Source organism: Populus euphratica, unplaced genomic scaffold (genome assembly GCF_000495115.2).
Source record: "Populus euphratica unplaced genomic scaffold, PopEup_1.0 scaffold76.1, whole genome shotgun sequence".
NCBI classification, from domain to species: domain Eukaryota; kingdom Viridiplantae; phylum Streptophyta; class Magnoliopsida; order Malpighiales; family Salicaceae; genus Populus; species Populus euphratica.
Window position 1 is genome coordinate 1 of NW_011499890.1, and position 22,793 is coordinate 22,793.

General features: G+C 35.9%; 4 protein-coding genes and 1 pseudogene across 5 annotated transcripts; 2 read left to right on the forward strand and 3 right to left on the reverse strand.

Annotated features, from left to right (window-relative positions):
- Positions 1–4,188: 4,188 nt before the first annotated feature.
- On the forward strand, positions 4,189–9,487 carry LOC105130993 (sulfite reductase [ferredoxin], chloroplastic-like). The gene is made up of 9 exons (XM_011033739.1): positions 4,189–4,528; positions 5,164–5,940; positions 6,034–6,330; positions 6,486–6,683; positions 7,520–7,654; positions 7,778–7,894; positions 8,002–8,160; positions 8,304–8,559; positions 8,815–9,487. The coding sequence occupies exons 1-8, from the start codon at positions 4,346–4,348 to the stop codon at positions 8,508–8,510; spliced, it is 2,073 nt and encodes a 690-aa protein (XP_011032041.1). The 5' UTR covers positions 4,189–4,345; the 3' UTR covers positions 8,511–8,559; positions 8,815–9,487.
- A 307-nt stretch (positions 9,488–9,794) lies between these two features.
- LOC105130994 (photosystem II 5 kDa protein, chloroplastic-like) lies at positions 9,795–10,361 on the reverse strand (annotated as a pseudogene).
- A 1,552-nt stretch (positions 10,362–11,913) lies between these two features.
- Positions 11,914–16,069, forward strand: LOC105130995 (myosin-8-like). 2 transcript variants are annotated; one of them, XM_011033741.1, is made up of 5 exons: positions 11,914–13,140; positions 13,542–13,838; positions 14,237–14,419; positions 14,761–14,964; positions 15,434–16,069. In XM_011033741.1, exons 1-5 carry the CDS (start codon positions 12,691–12,693, stop codon positions 15,836–15,838), a joined length of 1,539 nt encoding a protein of 512 aa, XP_011032043.1. In that variant the 5' UTR covers positions 11,914–12,690; the 3' UTR covers positions 15,839–16,069. The 2 variants fall into 2 exon arrangements, with proteins under 2 accessions (XP_011032043.1, XP_011032042.1); XM_011033740.1 differs by having other exon boundaries at positions 11,915–13,140; positions 14,234–14,419.
- Positions 16,070–16,793: 724 nt separating this feature from the next.
- LOC105130996 (NAC domain-containing protein 102-like) lies at positions 16,794–18,463 on the reverse strand. The gene is made up of 3 exons (XM_011033742.1): positions 18,016–18,463; positions 17,512–17,795; positions 16,794–17,403 (listed from the first exon to the last, which is right to left on the reverse strand). Exons 1-3 carry the CDS (start codon positions 18,452–18,454, stop codon positions 16,915–16,917), a joined length of 1,212 nt encoding a protein of 403 aa, XP_011032044.1. The 5' UTR covers positions 18,455–18,463; the 3' UTR covers positions 16,794–16,914.
- Positions 18,464–20,045: 1,582 nt separating this feature from the next.
- On the reverse strand, positions 20,046–21,923 carry LOC105131144 (uncharacterized). Its single transcript, XM_011033979.1, has 3 exons — positions 21,425–21,923; positions 20,954–21,237; positions 20,046–20,849 (listed from the first exon to the last, which is right to left on the reverse strand). The coding sequence occupies exons 1-3, from the start codon at positions 21,885–21,887 to the stop codon at positions 20,046–20,048; spliced, it is 1,551 nt and encodes a 516-aa protein (XP_011032281.1). The 5' UTR covers positions 21,888–21,923.
- Between the last annotated feature and the right edge of the window lie 870 nt (positions 21,924–22,793).

The window sequence follows — 22,793 nt, forward strand, 5'->3', positions numbered from 1 at the left end:
TGCAAAATTTGCCCCTTGAATTTTCTATGGATTTTACAGGCTGATGTTGATGGTGATGGAGCTCTAAATTATGGAGAGTTTGTTGCAATTTCAGTTCACATTAAAAAAATGGGCAATGATGAACACCTGCATAAAGCTTTTGCATTTTTTGATCGAAACCAGAGCGGTTACATTGAGATCGAAGAGTTGCGAGAATCCTTGAATGATGATGTTGACACGAATAATGAGGATGTTATCAATGCCATTATGCATGATGTTGACACAGACAAGGTTAGCGTTATTTATGTATTTATTGTATATAGATGTAAACTAATTACAAAAACGAGTCTTCAGGGCTTTCTCAGTCATGAAGCCATCAGTTTGCAGTATGCTTGTTGTTAGTTTGCTAGTCTCATTCTGTTGCCTGGAAATGCCATTGGTCAATTATGATGCATTTTTCACCAGGATTGTGATGTGATGAAAGTTTTCCATGTTAAGAGCAATTGAGCAGCTTGTTTTATTATCAATACTCACCGTGTCTATCTTCCTCAAATCATGATTCACTGTTGGACCTTCTCAGGCTGATTGCCTTTGCTTGGTGTAAACAAATGCATATCAGACGTATCTCTCCCTTCAGCTTGACTCCATATGATCTGAATGCTTTTCCCTCTCTGCTATGGATGATAGAATGAGAATTGACAGAATTGTTTACTGATGTTTGTCTCTTGATATCACTATTGTGTATAACACTCTGAATGTTTCCGAGTTTTGTGCATCTCTTGTCATCCTGTGATTGTTGCTAAATTGGAAGGATAACCTCTTAATTTGACCCTGCAGGATGGGCGCATAAGTTATGAGGAGTTTGCCACGATGATGAAGGCTGGTACAGACTGGAGAAAAGCCTCAAGGCAATATTCACGGGAAAGATTTAATAATCTGAGCATTACTTTAAGGAGGGATGGATCATTGCAGGCAGCCACTTGAGGGTAGACAACTCCAAAAGCTCAGTCAGTGGAGAAAAACCCAGCCATTATTGTTTGGTCTATGAAGTTGTTCTCACTTTATTTTTTTTCTTGTTTTATTTCTTAGGACCTTTTGAATAGGTAGGAATAGTCGTAGTGTCCTTGATATGTTCAGAATTTGTTTGTCATGGGGGATAGTTGCATGAGAAGAGGCACACAAAATGGTAGAGAAGGGTTGGCAAGGATAGACCGCAACATGTGTTTGTAAATATGCCATCATCAATTAGGCTTCCATGTCCTGTTCATGTCAGAAACGACCACTTTCGATTATTACGTGGATGTCTTTTTGTTCTCCTTTTCTTTTGTTTGTTTGTGTTTTTTATTTTTATTTTTTATGGTTGTGTTTGTTGGATGAGTATCTTATTTGGACTAAGAAAGTTAAGATTTGATTTGTTTATTTTGCCTAATCTCTCCTTAGAGGCGGTATCAAAATCTTATTGAGCACAAAGCATGGTCTCTATTTTCAGCAGTAGTTGGAGGATAAGATGTTGCATCCTTTATTCTGTGATCGCCTATACTTTTCCTCGAACAAGAGTAACGCCTGAACGAGTTCACAGATTTTGTATCATCATCCATGTCAACATCCTTATGATCGCTGGTCGTGCTCTGCCCTGTTTGCCCTGGTTCTCAATCTCTTCTAATGGAATATGTAGGCTAGACGTCACCCCGTCCTGATTAGCCTGAAACTTTACAGGCATTGTCCTTGTCTCGAGGTATATCTGGAAACCGGACACCATGTGATTTACAAATTCAGCAAGGTGCTGAATGCCAAAAAGGTGTTGCCCAGCTCGTTAAATGTGAAGCTTCCAAACTCAAATCAAGAACAAAGTCTTAAGAACACGCAACCCATCCTGTAAAGAAGTTAGAATGCATGAGATTTGAATTATAGGACAAAGTTAATTGTTCCATGCAATTCCTCTTCCATTTTCTTTTAAAGTGAATGACCAAGGTCAAACTTGATCAAGATCTTGACATTCAGAACATGCCACGTTCCCCTTTCAAGCTCATCTCGACTTTAACCTTAATTTCTAACGAAATTAAGGAAATGAAAAAAGTAATACTGCAAGAATTTATGTTGATATCGAATAATACTAATTTTATCAAAAAAATTTATTTAAAAAATCTCAAGCACCGAGCAAGTCAGTGATAGTATTCTAATTGATATTATTACGTGTAATAGCGTCTAAGATCTCTACAGGCTTGATTTGCTAAACTATTAGTTCCTTCCTGCCGTCCCTTCTCCACCTTGGGTTAAATTATTTTGATATATATATAAATGATGTTTTTTTTTTAAAAAAGAAAAAGTATATATATAAAAGATGTTTTTTTTAAAAGAAAAATTTAAGTTCCAAATTATTTGATTCAATAAATTTGATTAATTTAATAATATAAAAATAAAAAAGTCAACTATAATTAAAAAACCAACTAATAAAAAATTATTAATATTATAAAAAGGATACCATATATTCTTAAAATATCTCAATAATTTTATTCAATAACAAAAAAAAAAATTCTTAATCATTCTAGCTTAAAAAAATAATAATTAAAAGAATAAGAATAAAATATGACTTAAAAATCAAATGAAATAAAACAATGATGGATGAAATTAAAAAATAAATATAAAAAAGAGTACCAGATAAATATAATAATATATATAAAAAAGAGTACCAGATAAATATAATATAAAAACTAAATAAAATAATATAAAGAGATGAAACTGAAAACAAGAATAAATTAGAAGAATACACACACGAAACAGAAGTGCAAATGAAGAACAATGCAAGCACACTTTTCATATATGAAAGCGTTTGCTTTGCAAATGGCAGATTCATGTGAGAGTCAATTGCATAATTGCTGGTAAAAGGAGTTCAGGTACATTGGCCAAGGTTAAAGCCCTCCTTTTTTATTTTTTAGTGTTTTTTAAATTGTTTTAATATGATGAAATAAAAATAAATTTTAAAAAATAACAATTATTAAATTCAAAGATAAATAAGCTTTTGAAATGACAAAACAGCACGTTGACAGCGACATAAAGTATACTTATAAAATTTCCTTCCATGCCATTTGCTTAAAATATTTTTTATAATTGAAATACATCTAAATATTTATTTTGCTAATGGATAGTTTACCTTTTTTATTTTTTTGGCAAACCATGGAATTACTTTTTAGAAACGGCATAGTTTTATAAAAATCATAACTCGCATTACCATTATTTTAAATGTCGCCCGTTGGGAAGTTCAACTTCTTAAAAAATACATACAGATGGACTGCATGAACTCCACTGAAAAAAAAGAAAAGAAATTAATGAGACTCGAAGAGATACTAAAACTTTTATAATTATATTTTTTGCATTATTAAAAGAACTTCATCAAGATAAAACTAATAATATCAATAAAAATCACTGTCCATGATCCACTCTTTTGTCATTAAATTTATAAAATAATAATTATTATTTTTCTGCGTTTTTTTAAAAAACAAAACACCCACTAGCAAAAAAAAACTTTAATGACTTCATGCCATAATCCAGTGGTTATGGAGGGACTTCACTTCTTTTAGTGTTTGAATTCGACTTTTTATATATATATATATATATATTATTTTAATGATATTTTATTTATTTATTAAACTTATAAAATATTTAATGAATTTGAAAATTAATTATAATAGATTTTTTAAATATATTTAATGAGTCTGAAAATTAATTATAGAACTTGTAAATTAGCCTAGCCGGATGGCTGTCCTATAAAAAAATAAAAACTTTAATTTGACTGGTTCAAAAAAAAAAAAGAAGAAATAAAAAAACTTTTAAGTAGCTCGGCTCCGAACCTCTTTTGATTATTAGAGGAGTTTTTCTTGCTATATTTTAGCATCTAAACACCAGTCCTAATTGACTATATATTTTTATTATTAGCACGAAACCAACCTAATCCCGTCCACGTTCAATGCACCATAGAATCCAACTTTGGTTTTGCTGCATGTCTGTCTCTTACACTCCCACGCGCTCCTTACCACACTCCCGGCCCGGCCCTTCAACGTTCAATTCCCCGTACAGCGGCCAGAGTGTGGACTAGAAGCTCGTGGGGGTACGTCAGAGTCACAAGTTAAGAAGACACTCGTGTCACGCACGCGACAGCGCACGATAGCAAATATCAGATAGTGTTAAAATAAATAAATAAATAAAATAACCACTCACAGTTTTAATTTTTAAGGCTCTCGCCGTCAGCTTGATCTATCTTCTGTGCTCACCAGTCTCCACAAATTATCAATCTCCCTGCTTCTCTGCTACTTGTTTTTTTTTTTATCCAGGGTTTAGTTTTTTTGTTTGAGATAAGAGAGATAGGAGGATGACGACGGCGACGTCGTATGGAGCAGTTCATAGTGCAGTTTTGAAGGAGGGGAAGAAGATTCAGATAGGGAGTTATGATGGATTGAGGAGTAGGAATTCAGTTGGTTTGAGCAGGAGACATGTCAATTTGTTTTCAGTTTCAATTCCCAGACCCAATCCGCTTATCAGAGCTGTCTCCACGGTTAGATTACGTCAAGCAATCAATCTCCCCGCCTCTCTCCCTGCTTTAAGTTTCCGAAGTTGTTTTCTTTTGTGTTTGGATTTGTTCTCTGTTTAGGAAGGCTAAAGAGGGAAATGCGAGAAAAGAAAGCTGATTTAATTACTAGCACAGGCATATCAGTTTCGATTTGTTTGGTTTTTTTAAAATTTTTTTTTTGTCAAAAGCTGCTTTTTTAAATCTCGTGCTCTGTTTGGATGCAGGGAAAGAAATAACGTCAAAAGTAAAGGGTGATATTATTTCATTTATTTCAATCTGGTGTCTGTTCTATATGACTTTTAAAAATAAAAATAAAAATGTACTCAGAATTGTTTCATGATTGTTGATGTTCTTATTAAATGTGCTGTGCTGAGTAGATTTGGGAGAATAAGAAAGGTGTCTAGAACCCAGGAAATTGAAATGCTTCTGATTTAACTTAATTAGATTGAGTTCGGTAATGAACATTAACATTTTATATTTATTTTGGAACAATAAAAAATTGTAAGGCTAGGCTGCAAAGGCAGTTTCTTGATAAAAATAACCTCGATTTTGATTATTAGTGATAGAGTTTGTCTAGTTTAGTTTTCATGTTTTATAACTTGCACAATTTTTGTGGGCAGCCAGTAAAGCCGGAGACTGAAACTAAGCGTAGCAAGGTCGAGATAATCAAAGAACACAGCAATTTTATCAGGTACCCTCTTAATGAGGAGTTGCTCACAGATGCCCCGAACATTAATGAGTCTGCTACACAAATAATCAAGTTCCATGGAAGCTATCAGCAGTATAACAGAGATGAACGAGGGGCAAGATCTTACTCTTTTATGCTTCGTACAAAGAATCCATGTGGGAAAGTCCCGAACAAATTGTACTTGACCATGGATGATCTTGCTGATCAGTTTGGAATCGGAACACTTCGATTGACAACCAGGCAAACATTTCAGCTCCACGGTGTTCTAAAGAAGAACCTCAAGACTGTGATGAGCAGCATTGTACATAGCATGGGTTCAACTCTTGGTGCATGTGGTGATCTGAACAGGAATGTTTTGGCCCCTGCTGCTCCATTTGCAAGAAAAGATTACCAATTTGCACAGCAAACCGCTGATAACATTGCTGCACTTCTAACTCCCCAGTCTGGTTTCTACTATGATATGTGGGTGGATGGAGAGAAAATCATGTCAGCAGAACCTCCAGAGGTAGTGAAGGCCCGCGATGACAATTCTCATGGAACAAACTTCCCTGATTCACCAGAGCCCATCTATGGAACTCAATTCTTGCCTAGGAAGTTCAAAATCGCAGTCACTGTGCCAACAGACAACTCTGTGGACCTTCTCACAAATGACGTTGGTGTGGTTGTTGTTACTGATGCTGATGGGGAACCTCAGGGGTTTAATTTATATGTAAGATTAGCTTAACATAAACTGAAACATTCCTCTCTTTTCTTCTTAATTGCCCACAGCTTTTTGTTTCTTACAATTTCTGATGTGATGCAGGTTGGTGGTGGTATGGGAAGAACTCATAGACTCGAGACCACTTTTCCTCGGTTGGCAGAACCATTGGGTTATGTACCGAAGGAAGACATTTTATATGCAGTTAAAGCTATTGTTGTAACTCAACGAGAAAATGGGAGGAGAGATGATCGTAAATACAGTAGAATGAAATATTTGATCAGCTCCTGGGGAATTGAGAAGTTTAGAAGTGTTGTGGAGCAATATTATGGGAAGAAATTTGAGCCTTCCCGTGAGTTGCCTGAGTGGGAATTTAAAAGTTACTTGGGATGGCACGAGCAGGTTATCCCTAATTTATAAGTGTAAACTTTGATTCTGTCTCACCACATTACAATGTTTTGGCTATTCTGCTTAGGATCAAACATTTTCTTATCTGTACCTTATTTGCTTCTTGAATTTTACCTTCTGCTTACTGATAGATTGAAAATTCTTGGTAGGGTGATGGTGGCTTGTTTTGTGGGCTCCATGTTGATAGTGGTCGTATTGGGGGGAAAATGAAGGCAACATTAAGGGAAATAATAGAAAAGTACAATTTGGATGTACGTCTCACACCAAACCAGAACATCATCTTGTGTGGTATTCGCAAAGCATGGAAGCGCCCAATCACCACTGCTCTTGCACAGGCTGGTTTACTGGTAAGGTTTTTTCACTCTTGTTGTCCACATTATCTTCTGTCAGGGTATTCCATAACTGTGAAATTTTCCCAGAGTTCAGTCCATTGATTAATATGACAAGGCATATATCATTTTTTTTCCCTGTTCCTTGAGACTTGGTGTTAGAATTTGCACAACTGAATTCCTTAGTTCCTAGTGAATCAAGGAAATGGATTAATCATGAAACTGTTTGTGAGCTAAAGAAAGGATTTCATACAAGGCAGTAATTGGGTAGGTCTTGTCAGATGGTTCCATTAAGATTTAGATGGCATTAGCACACAATTGCAAATGTGATGTGCAGTCAAACTGTTATAAATGCCACAATATTGCAAGATCTGAATCTTTATTCGCTGTTAGTCATCTATTTTTCTGATAAAACCACAAAGCAAAGGACATCTTTTGAAATCTCATGCTGCCTTTATCAATTTAATAATAGGTTCGCTAAGGATTGTCTTTGTAGTCACTCAAGTTATTAATTTATCAGTGGACACCTTTTCAGAATTTGTATTTAATGTTATGGATGTAATCACTTATCATGTCAAGCAGTCGACCTTTCTGGTAAACCTTTCAATGGTAATTGATATTCAAAATCTTTAACATTCTTGTATAGCATGTCAGAAGTACCCACTTTGCATCTCTGTTTCTTGTTTCATGCCTTTCTACTACTGTCTGAATGATTCTGCTGTTCAGTTGGCAAATGATGTATTTCTGGGGCTTATTATAGTGCCTATTTGGTTTGCTAGGTTTTTGTTTTGCTTGCTGGTTTTGTTTCATTTTTCTCAATTGTTCTGGTTTTGATTAATATTGCTCATGCACAGCAACCCAAGTATGTAGACCCCCTCAATGTGACTGCAATGGCATGTCCAGCTTTACCACTGTGCCCATTGGCAATAACCGAAGCTGAACGGGGAATGCCTGACATCCTCAAACGTATTAGAGCTGTATTCGAGAAGGTGTGTTCATTCAAATGAGTTCATCAGAATTGTACCAAGCTTTTGATAGATGAATGTAGTGAATTGTCAATTGCATGCAAATGAAAATTAAGACTTTTTACTGGTAGTCTTTTGTGATTTCAGGTTGGTCTCAAATACAATGAATCTGTGGTAATAAGGGCAACTGTCTGTCCCAATGGCTGTGCCAGACCATACATGGCTGAACTTGGATTTGTTGGTGATGGCCCTAATAGCTACCAGGTATACCAAGGACTGAATTGATGTCTTCTTTTTGTTTGTTTTGTTTCAATATTACAAATGAGAATTAAAGGAAAACGTAATGAACCATTTTTGTTGTTTTTAAACAGCTTTGGCTTGGGGGAACACCCAATCAAACTTCATTAGCAAGAACCTTCATGAATAAGGTCAAGATTCATGACCTTGAAAAGGTTTTGGAACCTCTGTTTTATAATTGGAAAAGGAAAAGACAATCCAAAGAATCATTTGGCGACTTCACAAACCGTGTGGTGAGAATAGAGATTACTACCTTGCTAGTTATCATCTCTCAACCCATTTGAGGAAAAGTTAGCCTTTTCATGTTGAATTTTTATCCAATCCTATTGAAAATTTCCAGTAGTCTAAAGATATTGACTTCAATCTCTTTTGTCAGGGATTTGAAACTCTTCAAGAGTGGGTTGAGAAATGGGATGGTGTGGTGGCTACACGGTCCACATACAACCTGAGACTTTTTACTGATAAGGATACATACGAAAAAATGGATGAACTTGCAAAATTGCAGAATAAGACTGCTCATCAGCTGGCCATGGAAGTTATTCGCAATTATGCTTCTGCCCAGCAAAATGGGAAAGGGGAATGAGTTTCCTGCACATCTTCTGCAATCTTCTTTCCTGGCAAAATGGCTTGAGGTGAATGTGGAACAATCTCTCTTTCTATCTCTCTGTGCTGTTACTGGTCGGTAACAGCTGTAATGCTAAGTTTCCAAATCTTTTTTTATTTCAATTTTGCTTGTTCAGGTTTTTACAAGACCTTTATTTTATATTGTTGATGAACCAGGCCTTGTATCCTATTAAGCCAAGATTTCTCTGAGTGTTTTTAATTTATTTATCCTGTAACAAAATCTCTTTTCCATGCATGTAACCATCAACATGTTTTCTTTTCAGGTTATTATCCAAGAATTATGCAACCAGTACCGGTCTTAGATAATGGAGTGCAAAAGCAACCTGGGAAACCTCTGTTTTTCTGTCATCCAGCAATTCTTGATGGGCAGCTTCTGCATTTTCATCTGAATTCTTTTCGCAGATGTACAACTAACTTGACTTTGGTCCTAATTTGGAATTTTTTGCGTTTTTGATGTTCCCAGTTTTGATTTTTTTAAAATGGGATCGGCTGGATAGCGTGTTGAATTCCTGCGCAATTGAGGTTGTTTGGTAGTCATATTCCTTCGTAGTTCAAAGTAAACCGCAGCTTAACCTCCAAAGGTGGCATCTTAAGACTGCTAATTCAGTTTCAGAAAAAATGGAAAATTGCTGCGATAATTTTGGAACAGATTTATATTTAGTGGTGGTACATGTTTACTGAAATCCCCGTTTCACCTTCCAGGGTGTCGCCATTGATGTATTTTACCCAAAAGGAAAGGGGGAATAAAAAAGGTAGTCTCTTAGGTATTTTTGTGGTTACTCCTCATGGTTATTAATTTGTTGCTCGTTAATTCGAATCACGGCAGGGGTGTCTTCATATTTTTTCCATAAAATTGTACAGCATTAGCAACATAGTTTGCAATTGTCTGATTGATTACCACTGCATTTGACGCCACACAGAAATATTTTGGAAGCAGATCGAATGATTCATCACATATGGAATGAGAAATAGGTGTTTTGCTTTCCTATCGTGTGTAACTGTTGTTTGGTGTGGAGTTGGGGAAGATGCTAGCGCAAGTAATGGATTCAACATCATTCCATGGAGCTCAAAAGCCAGGGAAGACGAGTACTGTCTAAATTCAAGGAACACTCGGCTGTTCTTCGATCAGCAAGGGTGGGTGCTACAAGCCAACCCTAACACTTAACTGACATTTCCGACAGCATAGGAGGTAAATCCTACGTTTTACCTTGAAAAACAGGATTATTGGGTCCGAAGAATTGGGTTCAATGAAGTAGAAGATGGGATTTGAAATAAAGAGGGCTCCCCAGTAAAAGCATACAAGCGAGGACAACTTCTACATTAAATCAATGAACATTACATAGAACATCAAATTCTCAGTTGCGGCAGATACGAGCAGTTGGCATTGTGACACAAATAGGAGCATACTTCTTCTTTGCTTCTGGGGTCCCTGACTTTGGCTCTTCGCCAGCCATGGCGACTCTGGCAATGGAGCAGGCAGCAGCAGCTGCGGCTGCAAACATCAAATCCCTCCTCCCACTGCTGCTCTCTTCTGTGTTCTTCATCTCCACGTTGACTTCTCAGTGGCTCTTGAGGCCTTGGCCACAAGGAGCCCTCTATGTGGGATTGTCGAAGGCTGTTTAGCCATGGTGGAACCAGTTAGGAATGAGTCTGTCATGGTCATGGATGCCATCTCTGCTCTGCAAATTTTTTGCTTCCTCTCTGTTTGTCAGTGTCTGTGTCTGACAATCACATGCACGTAAAAGAATGGATTGAACCACTATTAGTCCTAGGAGTGTAAATGGCTCAAGGACTTGCTGGGAGACAACCATCCATTTCCTTATCCCCCAAAAAGTGATTGGACGAATGGATTAAGCCAGGCGTTGCTTTATTCTCGTGCTCAAAACATGCTCTGTTCTCCTTGAAAGTGGTTTCAGCATGGGAAAAAAGTTAATCTTGTGTAAATTTAGCCAATTCAAGCCCAGGGATAACTCTCGATGCTTCTATTTTTTACGATTCTACTGTCATCAACATCCAAATTTACACTTATATCTTTAAATTTCAATTGATTGTTACGAATCCAGACGACATCGGTTTGAAAAGAATAAATAATGAGACAGTAGATTGTAAAAAATCTTAAAATTGACACACTTTGTAGTATTATCTCAAATTTGAACATGCATGTCATCTACTATTTCGCTTCAATTTATTAAGCTCGCTCGTGAACCAGATCCAAATTCATTTATTTTGAATTCGGAGAAGGTGATGCCACCTCCCCTGTTATTTAATGAACTCATTGTTTTTTGCACAACAGGTGAAGCGGCCCGCAAGAGTTGCATGCATCATTTATCAGAAGCATAGCAGTGGAGTGAAATCTTTTAGGCTATCAACTTCGTAGTTTTACTCGAAGCTGTCTCTTACTTACATACTAGTTATTTGACTTGTATAATTTTTTGGACATAAAAAATAAATATATAAAATTTTTAAATTTGTTTTTTATAAAAACTTTACTTATAAATAAAATAGCTAATTAATGTATTTAATTAAATAAATCAAAAATTAACTATATCAATAAATAAATAAAATGTTAATATATTTATTCCACTCGTTTAACTGTAGGTTCAATAATTTTTTTTATAATACAAATGGATTAATATGTAAATTTAATTAATATATTTTTTGATAGCAAATAAAAAAAATATAATAGTGAATAAAAAATTATATTTATATATAATAAAATATAATGAAGATTATGTTAATAAAAATATGTAAGATCTCAAATTTTTTTTTACATAATAAAAAAATAAGATATTGTTGCAATTACTACATTAAAACACCATTTCCTTAATTTTTATATAATATTTTTTTAAAAAAAGTGTAAATAACGCAAAAGAAAATATCCAAAAATAAATTTCAAAAGAATGATGATATAACAAAAAAAAAGGGTACAAATAAGACAAGTATAGAGTGAAAACTATTTGAAATATAAAAAAAATAATATATTTCTTCTAAAAAGAAGTGTAAATAAAAAAAGAAAAAATTAAAAAATATAAATATAAAAAAATGATGATAAATATGTATAATGTAAAATGATAAAAATATCAAGTATAAATAGAAAAAAATATAAAAAATCCATATATTTTTTTAAAAATAACCAAAAATGACTGATTTACCATCGCTACAATACCGTTAAAATAAGTAAAGAAAATTTTAATTGTGTCATTTACTCTTTGATGGGAGAAGACTGTTTGATGGTTACTGTTGTAAATGTTTTTTTTTGGTAAAAATATAAATGGCCGGTTCAATCTCTATATAAAAGAATTTTGAGCACTGCAATTCAAACAGCAATCCATGACCTTAAAGTTTTTCTTGTCTTGGTCCATTAGCTAAATAAAAAGCGAAGAGCAAAAGCAGTAAGAAATGAAAGGAACTTTTTTTCCTGTTTCAGGTTAGTGTTGATGCAACAGTAACTACACATCCTTCTCAGTTTTCCATGAGAAAACAAGGTCCAAGGATACGAAATTTATGCAGCAGCAGCAGCAGCACATGAGAAAGAAACACTCACAGCAAAGCTTTCATTTGAAATCTCTGTTCCTTCCACATAACGAGGTTGCACGCCTGTAGCCTTAACTTCTGCCGCTCCTCTCTCTCTCTCTGCTTTCATCAATTTTGGGTTCAAAATTGATGGTATATTTTGGGTACTGGACTCTTGTTTGGCTGCTCTTAGTAACCTCTCTTTTCAAATCCAAAATGGTACATTTTGGGTTCAATTATTATTATTATTATTATTTCACTCTGAAAACAATATAAGCATAAACTAGAATCGAAGTACTTTCAAAAACTAAAGTTTAAGTACTATAATCTGTCACAAGAGTCCAAACTCTGACTTCTCTCTGTAGCTCCAAACTGTTACTTCAACTAGAACCCGCTTCTCGGCAGGCCAATTCCTACATCATAAAACAAACAACCAACCTGTAATTTTTCAAACCAAAAGGGAAAGTTGTTGGTGCAAAAAATTTATGTTCAAAACTCCGAACGAAGTTGTTGTGAACTATCTGTGTTCAAATCTTGATCTTGAAACTCTTTGACAAGAAACCAACGTGTATCTCAAAACCAAGAAGAAAAAAGGAAGAAAAAACTGAAGTAGCTGTTGTTCTTGAATGGATAAAGTATCGACAATAACAACATTGACAACAAGGAGACCAAAATGGCAATACCCACCAGCCCAACCAACTCCAAGAATCCTCCATTTACCTCGAAGGCCTCGCAGGAAACCACAAGTGCCAAAGGCCAATGCCACAAAGCCAAGTTCACAAAGAGACGAGAAAGGAAAGTTAGAGGCTTTGTTTGATCAAGGAAGAGGGGTTGTGCCAATTATGATGGCTAGTGGTAGCAGGGGTTATCAGTGCTTTCAGGAGGAGAGGAGGGAGAGAGTGGAGGAGAGGGAGAGTGTGGTGATGGAGGAGGAGAAGTGGAGGTTTCAAGCTGAGATGTTGAGGGCAGAGTGTAATTTGTTGCGGATGGAGAGAGAGATTGCTGTCAAGAAGATGGAGAGAAGAAGGGTTCAAATGGAGAGGATTCTGAGATCTGCTGTTGAAACTCTGCTTTCTGTTAGCATTTCTCTGACCTTTTCTTAATATTAGTTGCTGTTTTCATTTGGGTTTTAACATTTTCAGTGATGTGTGATCGGTTCTTTAGAGTTCATAATTTTGATTCTTGGTAAATTTTAGAAAAAGAAAATAATTTACTTTCTAGGCATGGGACTTGAGATAACCATGGCTCAACTCAAGCAAGCCTGACACAGCTGCCAGTCTACTTTTTTATTCTCTCTTAACGTGTCAGGTTCTTGATTATTATTAACTAGGCCCTATCTATCTAGTTTGTATAGTTTTGTGATCGCCTCTCTGCAATCAAACAGAGCTGACTAAAGGATATGATTTTGAGCGTAATTTTAAATTTACCATACCTCTTTATTCTTTCTTTTGAATTTAGTTTTGTGATTTGTTTGCAGGGGAGAAAAGGGATTTGTGATGGCAAGGATGCGAGCATGGTATTGGATGAAGAGATTCAAAAATTGGTAGAGAAGCTAGAGAAGTTGCAAAGAAGATCAGGGGTTAAGGATTTAGAAGGTCGAAAGTGTAGTAATTTAGATAGACATGTATCTCTTCTTCAGAGAGGGCTAAAGAACTTTGGAGGAGAATCGGACGAGATATGCGTTAAGGAGATCCAAGAGGTAGCGGAAGCAAGCATGTCCATAAAAACAAACTGCAGTGTCCACGAGACTTGTGCTTCAAATCGCAGTTGCAATGTAATGTTTAATCTCTCCTTGCTTAAGAATTTTTTCAGTTACATTATCTTCTTTGTTTTAAGAAAACTAGATAGATGAATCCGACAGTTCTTTTTTAGTTTTTAGATTTCTGAACGAACAGTTCACTTATATGAAGTCAAACGATTTCAATTTTAGTGCATTTATAAGGTGAATTATCACTGTAATCAATGTGGTTTTGGTTTTCTTTTAAATGTTTTTCTAAAGCAAACAGTTAGCATATATATGCCTGTTATTATTTTCGATGATTTTCAGAGGTTTACAGGTCAATTACTTACCTCTCCATTTATTTAGCAAAGAAATACATCTATAGTTTCCATTATTATGTCAGAGTCAACTTTGCATATGGCTAATTTCTAGAAGAGAACAATGTGCAGCAGATGGAGATACTGAGAAGGACAATGGAGGGATTGTCGAATAGAAGCTTGTTAGAGAGAATGGAAGATGAGCATGGTTCAATGCACTTTACAGCCAGCAGTACTGCTGCCAATTATGCCTCCACTTCCAAGAGAATAATAGAATTTCCTGATAAGCCTTCATCTTCAACAAGACAACCATGCAAGGTAAAAACCCACTGTTATTATCTGCTAGTTTTGACTGTAAACATCAATTATTCAATTGACTTTAGGAAGAGGAGGCTTCTTAATGATTGGAGTTACTGTGGAGCAAACCAAGTGTGGTTTAAGGGTATAGATTTGTTGACACTCCTAAAGTCCTAATCAGTTTCAGCGAGGTCTGTGAAACATATGTTAAACAGTGCAGTAAAATTTTTAAATGACTAGAAAAAACCTAGTCAGCTGGCTTTGTAGAATTTTAATATCAAATGTTCCATGGATGTCATACAATACGTATCCATAATTGCTGTAACGTTGTTGCCTGAATGACGACGAAAGTTCTTCTACAGGAGAAGAAAACATGCTCTGGGTGCTGCAAGATCATAGTGCGGAGCGTCATAGAGCAAGTTCAGGCTGAGACAGAGCAATGGTCCCAAATGCAAGAGGTGCTTGGGCAAGTCAGGAATGAGATGGAAGAGTTGCAGGCTTCTAGAGATTTTTGGGAAGTTAGAGCACTTGATTCTGATCGTCAAATTCAATCCCTGAATTCTGCTGTAAGAAACCAAGCTCTTTGTCATCTATCTATTTCTTTCTTCATCTCCGAGGCATTGGATCTACCCGGTGGAAGTGTATTACTCAAAATACCATGGAACATACTAAATAGCTCAATGAAGTTCAAGAAAGTTAAAATGTCGAAATGATTTTGGCAGTGAAAACTATTTCTAAATGTCTTAGAAAACACCTTTCCCCCTCAAAGTTCGCATTTCTGCAACACCCAACATTGAGAAAGATTCCAACTATCAATTTTTGGATTACAGAAAGTAAATGTGGACAGTCTTGAATAATAGCCTCAGTTTTATCTGCAAATGCTGATGGCTTATGAATAGATTTGTCTGAGGAGTGAATAGAATGGGACTTTAGGCACTCAAGTTAAGGGTAAAAGACTGATACAGCAACATTTGATCCCAAGCTTGTCAATACATTTTTGCATTTATACAAAATTGATAATGTGGCTTTCTACAGGTGCAAGAATGGAGACAGAAAGCCCTCTCTTCCGAAGCCAAGGCAAATGAGCTACAAAGTCAAGTAGCTGTGCTTCAAGTGGAGCTCGAGAGGTTGAGGAAGGAAAGAGTTGAAGAGACATCAAGGTCTAAAAACTTACCATCAGTTTCTTTGGAGGCTCCAAATGAGACTCAGAAGCGAGTATTAGTTTGTCGTTTGAAGGAAAACCGTAATACCAATGATGATTGTCGCCAGAAGAAGGCCTTTAGTGATGGCAGCCGAAAGCCTCACGCCCGTGCCGGTGGACTTAATGCTCCAAAACGGTCGCTTCTTAGAGATATTGGAAATTCGTCTCCTTTGGCGAGACAAAATAGAAGACCAGTTTTCCCTTTGCACTACCCTGTGCAGGAAAACTTCAAATTCTGAAAATTCATCAAATTCCCCCCTTTCCCCTATCTAAATACATTGACTGTGAGAGAGCCAAACTTCAAATGTTTCTCCCTAGAGAACAAGTCCATGTTTAGTTTGCGGGGGATCCAAGAATTACCATTGCAGTTCTTTTCGGTCTTGACACAAGTTTTCTACCTTACGGAATGTGCATCAACCTGTGTACTTGTGAAACAAAAACAAAGTAGAAGCTTTTAACGAGACAGACAATGCAGGATTCTAATAGCTCTAGGATGCCATTGCAAATGACAAGAAGACAAACAAGAATCAGGAGCGTTTCATCAACATCGGTTGAAAAAACTATGTGAAGAATTCGTGGCATGAGATGCATTAAACACTGTTACAATAAAGAAACGGAGATGCATCACTGATCAAACGTTTCAAATGCACTAATCCTTCTCATTGTTTTTTGCCCAACAGGTGATCCATGATAGACTAGATAATCGTAACTCGCAGGAGAATCGTTTAGATAGAGACGGGTTAAGAAGACTGGGGCCGGGATAGAGCGAGCCAGTTGTAAACAGATTTTGAGTTTCCCTCTGTTGGGACTGCTATCCTGTTCTTATGTAGTATATACCTGTTCTTTTATCAACTTCAAAAGAAATCCTCTTCATGGCATGGCCTTCCGTTGATTGCCGAAAAGTGATGATTCCGTTCATGTAGAGGAGAACGGAAACAAGCAAAATATATATATGCTAAAATGGTTGCTGCAGAATGTTGGGCTCTTGGAGTCACAATAATATGGTGTAGCAATTGTGCGGGCAGATTAAAAAACATAAGTTTTGGTTGTGGTTCAAACAGAACAAAGCTAAATTATACATCTGATCATGCGCCACATGTTTATTCATATACTTCAGAATGTTGAAACGCATACCAATAAGAAAAATAGCGAAAAATATCGCTAGCTACTAAGGAGTCTTCACTGAATCCTTAAAACTAGAAAATTCATCATCAAACCTGAACAGATGTTAGTTAGGAGAGAAAAGGCAGATGAGATTCTACCTAAACGTAAAACACACTAAGGTAGCTGCTGGGGAAGTTTGGGGACTTTGGTCTCAACAGTCGTTGCTGATGTTGACAGATAGACCGGTGCTTGCAGGAGAAGGATTGATTCGGAGATTCTCAGCTGGGAGGTTAGTGATGGTCTGAGGATTATCTTCCGTGCTACCATACAAATTAAATGTTTCAGCTAGATCAAATTGAAGGATGGGAGGATTCCATATTTCTTCTGGTAACCCTTTTGAAAAGTCGGAACTCAGAAGCATGGGGACAGGATCTTCGAAAGTCTCTGGTAAAAATGGGACCTGGGCTGCAGAGTAACTGTTGCAGAATAAAAATAAGTCATCAAATCCAGCTAAAGGAGGAGTAGCCTGTTGCTGCCATGGATTTTCCCATGAATCAGTACCACTGTTGCGGTCACCATCCATAGCAGCCTGATCACTTGGACCAATAAGGAGCTGGTATTTCGGTGTAGAATATTGCTCTTGATTTTTGACAGGCTTCTCAATTTTCTTGTAAATCCTACACAAAACCCATTCATCGAGCTGCACCAAGAAAAAAATTGGTTACTAATCATGTTAAGAAAGAATTAAAAGCAAATGCTAGCTGTTGATCAATTAAAAATTAGAGCTGGATTTTGAATATCCATATACCCTCATGTCATTAATGTTATTTCTGATCGGAGGAGCTGCAGCTTCCATTCTAAATTCATGCATCATCCAGTTGGTTTTATCACCCTTAGGGGCCTTTCCATTATAATAAACCAGTGACTTCCTATATCCAACAATAGCCTTATCGTGTACGATTTTCTTATCAGCTCCAGTGGCTTTCCAGTATCCGCCGCCTGCTGCTCGATTCGGCCTAGTTCCATTTCTGTACTTCTTGTCCCTTGGTGTAAAAAAATACCATTCCCTTTCTCCATAGTGCTTAAATTGCTCTATCATCGATAAAAGTTAAAAACAACAAACTTAATTTGTAGTCATAAATCCATTAATGCTTATACATAAAACTACAAGAACAAAGTTGATTAAAAAGAAATCTCATTTACATACTTTAAATTAACAAAAAGAAAACTTGTAATCTGTAACTAACAAGATGGTCATAAATCATATTAAATTCAATGAAACAGTATCTTATCAAAATTAAAAGAAAAGAACCTGCAAGCTCCTCGGGATTATGTTGATAAAGTGAAACATCAACAATCCTGTTCCTAGGCAATGGCAGCCCACTGACCTTATTCTTCAAGTAATGCAAAACCAGCTCATGGTTATGAGGGCAAAACCTATAACCGGCTGGAAAATTATTGAAATAGCTGTCACCATCATCATCATTATCATCTGGATTTATCACATGATCATGACCAGCAATTCTTGGTGATGGTGGTGAAGAATTTACAGAAGATTGTGTGCTTGGTGATGGCTTGAAGGGCTCTGAAAGACTGTTTGAAACCCCTGAAGTGGTAGCGGAAACCTGTACGTTCGGCTTTGATTCCTCAGTAAACTTCATAGTAGGACGCTTGAAAGCAATGTCTCCTTGGCAGGACATTCGAGTCGAGAGTTTTATGAATATGAGCTGCAAAAGGACACTAACACACATATGCTAGTGATTCAGAGTTCGCAATTTTTTTTTTAACTGCAGATATATTTGAAATTTGATATCTTAACTATACACATACTTAATAATTTAATCTTTTAAATAAAATTATCTTTAGTTTTTTTATAACTAAAATCTTATCTTTATTTTTAATATCTATCTAATATGTAATTATCTTTTAAATGAAATTTCTCTTGTTTTTCAATGCCTATCTCTATGCTTTTCAAAATATATAAGATATACTTCGGAAGATTTAAGTACAATCTCACGAACAAATTGTAAATGAACATTTCAAAATTTACTCTCATCTGAGATTTGAAATCGGATTTGAATTCAATTCTTTTTGATAATTTCAAAGACATTTGAAGTTAATCCAGAAATTTTTATGATCTCTGTTAGTTATTAGGGATTATTTTGAAAAAAAAAACATATACAAAAAAAAACTCATAATTCAGTGATAATAATAATAATAATAATAATATCTATTCATATACAAAAAAAAAACTCATAATCCAGTGATAATAATAATAATAATAATATCTATTCTTAGAATTTTACTCTTCTAAGATTATCCTTTGTTTTAGGAATTATATCAATATTTTAGTCTCTTTCTCAAGTAGAAATAGCTAGGGTTGAATTTACTATTGATAAATATTTTATATTTACAAAGAAAAATGGAAAATATTTTATATTTACAAAAATTATCTTATCATAGATTTCTTGTATAATAAAATAATCTTCCATGTAGACTTCTTGTATAACAAAATAACTTATAATGTATAAAAAATTTCTTTCTGCCGAGATGATAACATTCTACAAAGTTAATAAATTGATTAACTCTTTTAATACTCTAGTTTCGGCTGAAATATATTGAAAGCTCAAATAATAATAATAATAAAAAAAAAAACAGACGGATGCGAGTTCTATTTGAGTCGGGTGAGCTTTACAACTCATCATTTTGGACTCATATGTTCCACATGCTGAATTTCAAGTATTAAGAAATGAGTCTGTACCCACATGGTATAAACCCTAGAACCCACATTTGCTCAAGTCATATTATTAAGCCAAAGCTCGAAGAAGACAGGACAAGAAAAACTTGTATTCCTGGGTTCTAGTTCAAAACCCATGTACATTACACGTACAGGGATAATCATGTAAAGAACAAACATCGAAAACGTCATGCATGCAAGACTTGATTGTGATAATCATACGGTGAACATGCACAAGTAGATCACTAACTTGCAAACACGATCATCGCAGAACGTTCTCCGTTAATCCTGATGGTAAGCACTCAAAATATAAAGTGAAATATTAAATGATGCTGCAAAACCATGCCACCAAATTACTAGAAAGGAAAAAATAGAAAGTAATGATCTTGTTAACAATGCGCCAAAACCATGTCACTAAATTTCTAAAACTAGAAAATCTGTAAAAAAATATAATATATATCTTAACTATTAGCTAGAATATTGTCTATTCACTAAATTCTAAAATCCTAGAAGATCCATAAGCAAAGCTAGTACATACGCTGTCTATATGACAGCTGATGACAGTCATTCTTGAAATCCACTAGAAACCCACCTCCGAACACTAATTATCGTAAGTGCTGAGGAGGCTGTCTTGGAGGTTTGGCACCAACATCCGTCAGTGTCGTTGGCTGACTATTTGCAGGATTTGTGGGAGGATGGCGCCTGGTAAGAAAAGGAGTATTTGTGGGAGGGAGGCAGCCAGCAGGATGAGCAGTGTTTATAGGAGGAAGGCTGCCAGCTGGAGGAGCGGTATTCATGTAAGGAAGGCCGTGAGAAGGACGAGCAGTATTTGTGGGACGAAGGTTGACAAGAGGAGCAGGATTTCCTGGAAGAAAAGTTGGCTTGACAGAATAGCGGTCAAAAGATTGGCCGGGAATGTTAACCTGAGACCAGTTCGTATGATTCAGAAACTCTTCGAGGTATCCCCTTTGCCTGTATGGCCAGTTGTCAGGATTAACGGGGAAAACTGGGGCAGGATTTCCAAATGTCTCAGCCAAATTGGGGACCTGTGTATCTGGCAACGTCCTGCTATGGTGAGCAGGAGCTGGAAAAAAGTTGATAACATCTGAGTATCCTCTCAGAGCAGTCGGTTGTTGACTTAACTCATTAAATACTGGGAAAGCATTCTCTAAAGAACCGGTACCCATGTCGTAAATCTCCCCAGCATAGTCAGCGCCCATAGCAGCCAGCTCATTTGAATTATGATCATGGAGATAATCTTCATCAATATCATCCATTGACCCTGAAGAATGTTCCTCATTCCTTTGTTCATTTATGACATTAGTAAATTCCTCATTCCTTTGTCCATTTCTGATATTATTACGCTTCTCCTGTTTCTTGTAAATCCTGCACAGAACCCAGTCATCCAGCTGCAACAAAACAAACAAATTTGGTTACTACTCGTGTTAAGAATTGAATTAAAACAAAATTGTTATACCAATTGGAGAGAAATAGATGAATAATCATATTGTACCCTCATGTCATCTCTATGATTTCTGACTTGAGGAAGTGGATTATTCACTCTAAACTCGTGCATTATCCAGTTGGTTTTGTCACCCTTTGGAGCCTTCCCGGTGTAATAAACGAGTGCCTTTCTATATCCAACAACAGCTTCATCATGTATGATGTTCTTATCAGCTCCAGTGGCTTTCCAATATCCACCATTGGCAGCTCGATTAGGTCTACTTCCATTCTTGTACTTTCTGTCCCGAGGTGTGAAGAAGTACCATTCTTTTTCCCCAAATTTCTTGTATCTATCTGTTAACAAATAAACACAAAATTTATATGATCATGCAAGTATTGTTGCTTTGTTTACTGGAATGCTATGTGTTAACAAATAAAGTAAAACGAATAATCAAAAGAAATGACAACATCAATATCTCAGCAAAAGGGTTTGTATCAAAAATCTTAACCAAAAGACAAGAAAAGGGTTTGTATCAAAAACCTGCAAGATACTCGGGATCGTATTGGTAGAGAATAACATCTACAATTTTGTTCCGAGGCAATGGCAAACCTTTAACCTTATTGGTCAAGTAATGTATCACCAGCTCATGATCATGCGGGCAAAACCTATATCCAGGTGGGAAACTATTGAAATAATGATCGTCATCGCGGTCATTAGGGAATCTGGGTGGCGGCGGCGGCACTGCTGCTGCTGCTAATGTAAGCGTAGAAGGTGACTGTAGTGCTAGTGATGGTGAAGCAGTGGCAGAAGGTGGCTGCGGTACTGGTGCTCGTGGAGGAGGCAATGAGGTTGAATTGATCAGGATTTGGGGCGGTGATACAGAGGAATTTGAAGTGATGTTTGGTGTTATTGTAGTGGTGAGAGAATGCTCTACGTTCGGCATTGATTCCTCGGTAAACTCCATGGTAGGACTCTCTGAAGAATTTTCTTCTAAAGACGCCATTATTCTCCAAGACGTTAACAATATTAACTCTTAAAATCGATTTTGTTATGTTTTGTAGTTGCAAAGGGAAATTAACAACATTATATATATATTAGAGATATATTTGAAAATTAATATTCCGCAATCTTAGCAACTTGATAAACCCTATCTTTATATGGATTTTATCTTTTATATATATATATATCCTAACTGAATTTGTTTACTATATTCCTTCGCTATATATATATATATATATATATATATCCTAACTGAATTGTTTTCTATATTCCTTCGCTATTTAAAATTCTGTTCTTGGAGAAATACCGTGTGTATGGAATTTTGTATACTGTTATTCAAGTTAAAATCAACAACCAAAGACAAAAAGCATAGCCTCCGATTAAAATTAAAATATTTTCAAATTAACTAGTTTTTTTGTTATTTCCAAAAATGGAGATATAAAAGGCCCACATGGAAAAAAAATTGCTTCTCACACCTCCATGCATGTCACGACCCGAATCCCGGATCCATGACCGGCACATAGGCAAGGTTCCCCTTCAAGATTCCATACCTATGCGAACCCAAACTTACACACAAACTTATCCTAACTCAATCAGAGTTCAACACAACATTAATAACAAAATCAACTTCATAATATAATTGAATTGTCTTAATACAAGAGTTAATATAATTTTATAGTTTTGGAGCACTAATTAGACATAAAGGAAAATGCACGGATTACAACCAAAAGAGCAGGTTCTGAAGGTCCAACAAAAGTGACCTGCTATCAAGCTATAAGCCTGAAAATGATAAATAATGAGAGTGTGAGTTTAACAACTCAGTGAGTAGATAATGTTCAATATACACACACGAAATAATACAATAATGAGAAATATATATACAAGTATGGATTTAGGTTCTTATAAAAAA

What these genes read in the sequence shown, in the direction of transcription:
- LOC105130995 (XM_011033740.1), top strand. Translation starts at nt 12,691, where the DNA reads ATGGATAAAGTATCGACAATAACAACATTGACAACAAGGAGACCAAAA. An exon ending in CTTCAAATCGCAGTTGCAAT is followed by an intron (nt 13,839 to 14,233) that starts GTAATGTTTAAT and finishes AACAATGTGCAG; the next exon opens with CAGATGGAGATACTGAGAAG. An exon ending in TTCAATCCCTGAATTCTGCT is followed by an intron (nt 14,965 to 15,433) that starts GTAAGAAACCAA and finishes GGCTTTCTACAG; the next exon opens with GTGCAAGAATGGAGACAGAA.
- LOC105130996 (XM_011033742.1), bottom strand. Translation starts at nt 18,454, where the DNA reads ATGTGTGTTAGTGTCCTTTTGCAGCTCATATTCATAAAACTCTCGACT. An exon ending in TAATCCCGAGGAGCTTGCAG is followed by an intron (nt 17,796 to 18,015) that starts GTTCTTTTCTTT and finishes TATCGATGATAG; the next exon opens with AGCAATTTAAGCACTATGGA. An exon ending in ATAACATTAATGACATGAGG is followed by an intron (nt 17,404 to 17,511) that starts GTATATGGATAT and finishes TTCTTGGTGCAG; the next exon opens with CTCGATGAATGGGTTTTGTG.
- LOC105130993 (XM_011033739.1), top strand. Translation starts at nt 4,346, where the DNA reads ATGACGACGGCGACGTCGTATGGAGCAGTTCATAGTGCAGTTTTGAAG. An exon ending in CTCAGGGGTTTAATTTATAT is followed by an intron (nt 5,941 to 6,033) that starts GTAAGATTAGCT and finishes GATGTGATGCAG; the next exon opens with GTTGGTGGTGGTATGGGAAG. An exon ending in ACTTGGGATGGCACGAGCAG is followed by an intron (nt 6,331 to 6,485) that starts GTTATCCCTAAT and finishes AATTCTTGGTAG; the next exon opens with GGTGATGGTGGCTTGTTTTG.
- LOC105131144 (XM_011033979.1), bottom strand. Translation starts at nt 21,887, where the DNA reads ATGGCGTCTTTAGAAGAAAATTCTTCAGAGAGTCCTACCATGGAGTTT. An exon ending in CGATCCCGAGTATCTTGCAG is followed by an intron (nt 21,238 to 21,424) that starts GTTTTTGATACA and finishes ATTTGTTAACAG; the next exon opens with ATAGATACAAGAAATTTGGG. An exon ending in ATCATAGAGATGACATGAGG is followed by an intron (nt 20,850 to 20,953) that starts GTACAATATGAT and finishes GTTTTGTTGCAG; the next exon opens with CTGGATGACTGGGTTCTGTG.